Below are 7,891 nucleotides of genomic sequence, written 5' to 3' on the forward strand. Positions count from 1 at the left end.
AATGCGTTTGTCGAGATCAGCTATACTATGAAGCTTTGAGCTGTACTCTGATTTTGGATACAACGTTGGAAATAATTTAGCTTACTGTATGCTATTTGTGTATGCTTTTTCTGAACATGACATGAACTATCATGACTGTCAAGATCATGGTGAGGAGTCATGGTGATGGGGGTGGTTAGGGAGGTGATATTAGTGATCTATCAGTGATAGAGACCTTGAAGCTATTATTACTGCTGCTGCTTGTGATAATGGTAAATTGGAGATGAAGAGGTGGAGGAAGAGGAAGGTATTATGGTTATAATGGTAGAGTCAGTGGGTATGAAGATGATGATGAAGGTGATTATGACAGGAGCGGAAATTATGATGATGATGATGATTATTATGCTTATTGTAAATGTTTGTTGTAGTCATTGGCCTTGTTGATGTTTCAGGACTGTATCTGATTAATCAAGTGATGTGCATCAGCATATCATCAAGATCTCCAGACTGCATGAATTTAACAGGATCCTGTGTAACACATACAGATTTCTGCAAAAACGAGCGGACTCTGCTCAGAAGTATCTGTGATTTTACAGGTGGGCTATGATTTTAAAGCTTTTAGCCAGGGGGTCTTTGGTCTTGTACTTTGCCCTTATATCCTACTGAACAAAAATGTGGTTCCATAATGCAATCCAGTCAACACAAATGATGAAAGGTAAGTTTGATCAGACAGCACGTTTGAATGTCTTGGTGCAATATTGCAGGAAACACAATTAAAAGCCAATAGTCCTGGCAAACGTCCGGGAACAAATTGCCTTAGGCTTCTATTCAGACTGATCAAATTGTCAGCCTAGTGTGCAGGTAAAGCTTTTATATTGCCTGGCTGGTGCTGTGAAACAAAAAATATTGATAACATAATGATGCCGTTTACTGAGGACCATGAATAAAAAAGGAAAAAGAAATGGTTGAATTACATTTCTAGATATGTCACCACTAAGTAGTTTATTTGATTTGGTAAATTACCATCTACATTGAATGACTGAGTGATATGAGCAGTCATAGAGTTTTTCACATGAGACCTTGGAGATACACAGTGTACTGTCATTTTTTAATGACTTCAAACAGCTCAAACACTTGTTCACACAGATCAAAGCCAGCTGGGAGTTTTGAAATTCATTTGTATAAATCCTGCTTTTCTTTTTCATCCTCTTATCTATGTGTTCAGATGGAGACTGCCAAATAAAAGGCACAAACATCTGTAACATGATCGCCCAGTTATTGATACACAATTCATCTATGTGGAGGATGTGCTTCTGCAGTGGAGAGGAGCCATGTAGCACTCTGCAGCTGCTTGCCTCTCAATGCTTTGTGCATTTTGGTAGAGTATGACTAAAATAAAAGGACTTTGTTTTACTAAAATGTTTTGTTGCTAAACAGTTTTGTTACATTTTCATGTTTTCTCTCTTAGGTGATCAAATCTCGGGCTCTTCAACTAGGTCAAATTGGAATGCAGCTGGCCAGCATGGAAGGAACTTGTTAACCATGCTCAGTTGTCAGTCTTCCCATTAAAGCTATTAACCTTCTGTATAAGAAACTCATGGAACGATGTTATATTAAATAAGCAGATATTGGTAGAAAATATTTGGCCTCGTATGCCCATGCTGTCATACTTACAAAAAATTCACGTGATTGGAGAAAGTCCTTTGTCACAACAATCAGTCCTAGATGTCATATGTGTACACTCCAGTTTAGGTTTTAACCCCTGTAGTTCATACTGACATTAACCAGACCTAACAATGGTCATTGTTTTACAGATAAAGTTAAGAGGGACTTCAAAAATGAGTGGCATGCTAGTGACCTTTTAGGATATGGTAATTTCTTAATCAAAATTCTTCTATAAGTAATGCTTACAACTAATGTTTTAACTCTGTGTTTCTCAACCATGTTCTCAAATACTCCCTGCTCTGTATATCTCAGATGTAGCACCAGACTAGCACATTTAATTCAGCTGATTTGAGGCTTGATAACTTTCTGGTTATTTGAATAAGTTGCATCAGTGCAGGGCCGATTTAGAAATTTGCAGAGAGGACTAAGGACTTGGTTAAGAGGCATTGCTCTGACTAGTATGCACCAAAGAGCAAAACAATTGCTATCTTATAACTCTTTTCTATTTTCTCTCTCTCTCTGTCTCTTTTCAAAATGAAGTGCATACAACAAATAGGTCCTGTGTGCAGGAAATGATGCTGTGTATCCAGGATGAAGTGTGCAACAGGCAGTTGGTCCCGTTTGTACAGGCTTGTTCAGGGACTCCGTGCAATATTTCTGAGTGTAGACAGGCCATGAAAAAGTTCTACGGTGCTTTGCCACTCAATGTGGCAGAGATGCTGGTGTTTTGTGACTGTGAGCTTGAAGACAAGGACTGTCAGCATGTGAAAACCACATTGCACAGTGATACATGTGGTGTCCAAACAGAAGCCTTGACATGTTTGGAAATACTTGATGAATGCTTGGGCGATGATTTATGCAGGTTTGCTAAAACATTGCTTCCATATGCTACCTTCTAAGAAACTTACACACACGCTGAATGAAGTTGTACACTAGGAACACTTGCCACTTTTGAGCACAAAAAAAATCTTTTTTTCCTGGCTTTTAAGCCAAGGATCACTTAACAGCAACCATACAGGGTGACAGACGACATTTTTTAAAGCATTGTCCAGTCACATATGCCAGTGTTAGAAAATAAATTTGTCTTTTGTGTGGTTTTATGAGACTAATTATAATTTTCAGTTCTGTGTAAGAGATTTTTATTTCTTCACATTGTCCAGCTAATACAGATCTTTTTATCTGTTTATCAACAGACAAATGTTTGATGCGTTCCTGTCCAAATGCTTTGATACGGAAGAAGATCCATACTTCAGCAGCGATGCCATTGACTGGTTAAATGTCATGGATCCTAACCTTTTCCGGGGCGGAGAGCAAGAGTGTAGGACAGTTTTTGTGGCCACCATGGGTTCCATTCTCCAGCATCCATGCACTTGCAATGGAATCAGCAGCAACTATCTCTACAGATGTAATGTGCTTCTTCAGACATTTCAAAGATCCAATTTTTGTGAGTGTTGATATTTATTTTATTAAATATTTATTTTATTAATAGTAATTTTTATTATTTAATATATTTTTTAATTTTTAAATATATATTTATTTATTTTTGTGGTGCCATTTTAGTGCGCTATTGGAATAAAGGAAACGTCCAGCATCTGCCCCCCCAGGTGAATGACTCCAGATTTGGATACCTGCAGTTGCATGATGAGTTCAACCGGAACAGGAACAGGTCATTTGCTCACAGTGAGTTGTACATGTAGTATTGTTCTGTACTTGCTCTGGATTTCAAGTTTGTGTTTGGCTTCAATGTGCCAATATTCTCATATCAAATGCAACCACAGCACACTCATAAATTCACTGAATGTCACCAAAACACAGCTCTTAATGTTTACCTGACCGTCCCAGGAATATATATAAAAAAACCAACCCTACCCAAAATGATAAATAATGACAGTTTCCTAAAACTAGAGTGTTAGTATAATGCACTTATTAAGGTCTTATAATAATAATAATAATAATAATAATAATAATAATAATAATAATATTTATTTAGAGCCCAATATCACTATTTATAGTCTCAAAGGGCTTTACAACAAAGTCAAAATTATATTATGCATAAATTCGAGAAAATAGATAAATCTTTAGTCTTGTTTTAAATGTATTGAGAGAGTTTGCCTCTCTAACTTCTGTAGGTAAACCATTCCAGAGGAAGGGAGAGCGGTAGGAAAAGGCTCGGTTGCCAGCGGACTTCTTTTTAACTCTTGGAATGACTAATAATCCAGAATCTTGAGAGCGCAGGGTGCGAGGTGGGTTATAGGGTGTAATTTAGTCAGACAGGTACGAAGGCGCAAGCCCATGTAAAATTTTATATGTTAATAAGAGGACCTTAAAATCTGCCCTTGCATGAATTGGGAGCCAATGAAGGGAAGCCAGGACAGGGCTAATGTGATCAAACTTCTTCGTTCTGGTCAGAATTCTAGCAGCAGCATTCTGGACCAGCTGAAGACTACTGGTACTAGAGGCAGGCAGGCCAGAGTAAAGAACATTGCAGTAATTGAGGCGAGAGATGACGAATGCATGAATAATGGTTTCTGCATCAGCCATACTTAGAAAGGGCCTAATTTTAGCAATGTTACGGAGGTGATAAAAGGCAGTTTTGGTTGTGTTCTTGATATGAGTGACTAGCGAGAGACTAGAGTCAAAAATCACACCAAGGTTTTTAGCCGAAGAGTTTTGAGAGATGATGCAGTTGTCAAAATTTAGGGTAAGATCACTAAAAAGATGAGCATTTCCAACGATCAGCATTTCAGTCTTGCCTGTGTTAAGCATCAGGAAATTTGAAGACATCCAACCCTTAATAGCACAAAGACATGCCTCAAGGTTAGCCAGTTCAGAGTGGTCATTGTGCTGGAAAGGTAAGAAAATCTGAGTATCATCAGCATAACAATGGAAGTTAATGTTGTAACTACGAATAATGTCACCCAAAGGGTGCATGTAAATAGAGAATAGAAGAGGGCCAAGGACTGATCCCTGAGGAACACCATAGTTAAGCTTACGGTATTCAGAGGTCACATTATTATAGTGGACACACTGCTTTCTCTCAGAGGGATAAGATTTAAACCAAGAGAGCGCCAGGCCACGAATGCCAATTTGGTTTTCCAAGCGCTTTAACAATATAGTGTGATCGACCGTGTCAAATGCTGCACTCAGATCAAGCAGAATAAGAATAGAAGTAGCACCAGCATCCACGGCTAATAGATCATTAGGTACTCTAGTACGCACGGTTTCAGTAGAGTGAAAACACCTGAAGCCTGACTGAAATATTTCAGACAGACTGTTAGAGGACATATGGGCTATCAGCTGAGCAGCTACAATTTTTTCAAGTATTTTTGAAAGAAACGGGAGATTAGAGATCGGCCTATAATTATTTAAGGCTTTAGGGTCAAGGTTCGGTTTTTTAAGTAAAGGCCTGATCACGGCTGTTTTAAAAGAGATGGATACAACACCAGATTTAAGTGACATATTTAGAGTGTTTAAGATTGTTGGGCCGAAAACTGAGAAAAGCTCTATGTAAAGTTTAGCAGGTAGGGGATCAAGGAGGCAAGAAGCTGGTTTAGTAGAGTGCACCAATTTGGACAGCGTGTCTAAAGAGATAGGGTTAAACTGAGTTAAAGGGTGCACATCCTGACTAAACTTAGGTGCAGTAACAGAGAGTGTGCAGGCAGTCTGATTTGATAAATTAATTTGAATATTACGACGAATTAAGTCTTGTTTTTGCGAGAAAAATTCAACAAAATCGTTTGCAGTAAATGGGCTAGATTGAGGGGAGTGATCCTGGGTAAGTTTAGATACTGTATCAAAAAGGAACCTGGGGTTATTTTTGTTAACATTAATTATTTTTGAGTAATACGTGGATTTTGCTGTGTAGAGAGCGCGTTTATAATCTATCAGGCTGTTGTGCCATGCAAGGCGGAAAACGTCTAGTTTGGTTGCCTACCAGTTTCGTTGCAATTTCCTACACACCTGCTTCAGCGCACGGGTTTCATTATTAAACCAAGGTGTTAAGTGTTTACGCCTATTTTTTTATAATTAATGGTGCTACCATATCTAGTACATTACGAAGGGTATGCTGTCCGTCAAGTCGTTCAAAAATCTTTGCTGATCATTGAAAGAGTTGAGAGCAGTAGGAAGCAGATCAGCAAGTGCAGCAGTGGTGGAAACATTAATGCGATGGCAACTACGAACCGCGGTAGAGACAACTGGCGTGAATGGAAGAGTTACTTGGAAAGTAATAAGAAAATGGTCTGAGAGGGCAGCGGAGTAAGGAGAGACGACAACGTGAGAGATATCTAGTCTGCGAGCTAGAATAAGATCTAAGGTGTTGCCACTGAAATGAGTTGGTTCGTGGACATATTGATTAAAGCCAAAAGTGTCTATGATAACTGTAAAAGCTTTATTAAGTGAATCAGAATTGTTATTGATGTGAATATCAATATCAAGCCAATAGCTGTTAACCAACTGATTTAATATTATTGCCTTCTTGTGAATACTTTCCAAAGTAGTTTTATTTGTTTCATTATACATCATAACCTCATCGGACTGTGTTAACAATGCATCAGTTGGATCTCTTATTTTAATGCTTATCATTAGCTCAATATTAAGTCACTAATACTTGTCTGAACTTAAGAAAAACTGATCCCCTGTCCTGAAGCTTTAAAGGTACAATTTAATAGCACAGTTCTGAAGGTTTGCACCATGTATTCTGAAATAAGAATTTCTAATAGCACCGTCATGAGCATTTACACAGTGTATTCTGAAGTAAGAATTTCTAATAGCACATTCCTGAAGGTTTGCACAGTGTATTCTGAAATATCATTTCTAACAACAAAGTCCTGCAGGTTTGCACAGTGTATTCTCCAATAATACATTTCTGTGTTTCTCACAAAACATCTCTTTGTTCCTCACAAACTATCAGCTCAAATTAGTCTAGTTTAATAAAACTGGCAAGTGCTCTCTTACTAGCCTTCATAGTTCTTTTCCCTGTAGTGAATAATTTACAATATATTTTCTCATCAATGAAAGAGAGAGGACACTCACTAAAATGTAAAAGAAAAAAATACTTTCACGAGAAAAACTGTCATCTCCAAACAATAGTGAATTTATGTAATTATAGTATCTAACAGAATAACAAGATTCAGAAAAGTGATTAATTTATTTGGCACAAAACATAGCCTGAAACAAGAGCAAAAATAGATGCCATAATACCTGTATTAATTATTGCACAGAAAGCTGAAATAGTTAATGTCATGGCATAAGATGGTTTTGTTATTGTTGTTTGGTGTTTTTTTTTCCATTTTGTGAAATATGTGAGCTGGTGGCTAGTTTTAAAAGATTGGTAAGTGCTCTCCTACTAGCCTTCATAGTTATTTTCCCTGTGGTGAATAATTTACAATATGTTTTCTCACCAATGTTTTTTTTGTTTTGTTTTTTTAACAGACCAACTATTATACATATTTGCATATCTTTTTGTGGTTGTGGTGATATTGCTTGCTGTTATCATCATTTTACACCAACAAGGGTAAGTCCAAAAGTTCACTAGCGCTAAAGGCATAAAACCCTCTATACAACTACTACAATCTTAACAGCTAAACACAACTGGAAAATTAAATGTTATTTTCTTCAAAAGCAAATGGTCTACTTTCTTGTTTAAAAACAAGCATGACATTGAGCAAAAAAAAAAAAAAAAGAATCATTGATCTTTTCAGCAGGAACTGTGGAGAGACTGAGAAACCGAGAGAGCCTTCCACCAGGCAGAAAGTGTGCAAATGTAATTTTGTGTGAATGTTGAAATTTACACGATGTATGTATGTGTAGATACTCGTAAGACAAAGATTGTCTGATGTAAAGCTCTTTGGTTCATGTTTTGACATTTGGAAATACAATGGAATACTTTGTGAAACCTTTTTTCTTTCTCTGTAGTTTTCCATAGTTTTCACGTGAATTTGTAGGGAAGCTCGGCCCATGCTTTAAACGATCTAAATGTTTAGAATATAGTATGGATGTTAGTAATTCATTGTATTCTGCGATTATGGATTGTTTTTTTTTATTTTTGTTGTCGTGAATCACAGCTATTATGTTTTTGAACTGGCACTCTCTACTTATGTAAACAACATGGACAAAAATCAATCAAACAAAACAAAGCAAAGCATACAATGTGTTATTAGCTGTCTTTATTACAATCTCAGAACATCAATATCTGTATCTATTTACAAGGACTATTTTTGATACAATGCAGTTGTTTAATTCCCAG

At 37.0% G+C, this 7,891-nt stretch overlaps 1 protein-coding gene across 1 annotated transcript; it reads left to right on the forward strand.

Moving 5' to 3' along the window:
* Positions 1-454: 454 nt before the first annotated feature.
* Positions 455-7,465, forward strand: gfral (GDNF family receptor alpha like). Its single transcript, XM_030772248.1, has 8 exons — positions 455-575; positions 1,205-1,362; positions 1,448-1,514; positions 2,185-2,506; positions 2,838-3,088; positions 3,205-3,324; positions 7,072-7,159; positions 7,456-7,465. The coding sequence occupies exons 1-8, from the start codon at positions 455-457 to the stop codon at positions 7,463-7,465; spliced, it is 1,137 nt and encodes a 378-aa protein (XP_030628108.1).
* Positions 7,466-7,891: the final 426 nt, after the last annotated feature.

This window comes from Chanos chanos, chromosome 4, assembly GCF_902362185.1.
Source record: "Chanos chanos chromosome 4, fChaCha1.1, whole genome shotgun sequence".
In the NCBI taxonomy this organism is placed as follows: domain Eukaryota; kingdom Metazoa; phylum Chordata; class Actinopteri; order Gonorynchiformes; family Chanidae; genus Chanos; species Chanos chanos.

Excerpts from the sequence above, each read along its gene's own strand:
- gfral (XM_030772248.1), top strand. The coding sequence starts at position 455 with ATGTGCATCAGCATATCATCAAGATCTCCAGACTGCATGAATTTAACA. Across the intron at positions 2,507-2,837 it reads TTGGGCGATGATTTATGCAG|ACAAATGTTTGATGCGTTCC; the intron begins GTTTGCTAAAAC and ends GTTTATCAACAG. Across the intron at positions 3,089-3,204 it reads ATTTCAAAGATCCAATTTTT|TGCGCTATTGGAATAAAGGA; the intron begins GTGAGTGTTGAT and ends GTGCCATTTTAG.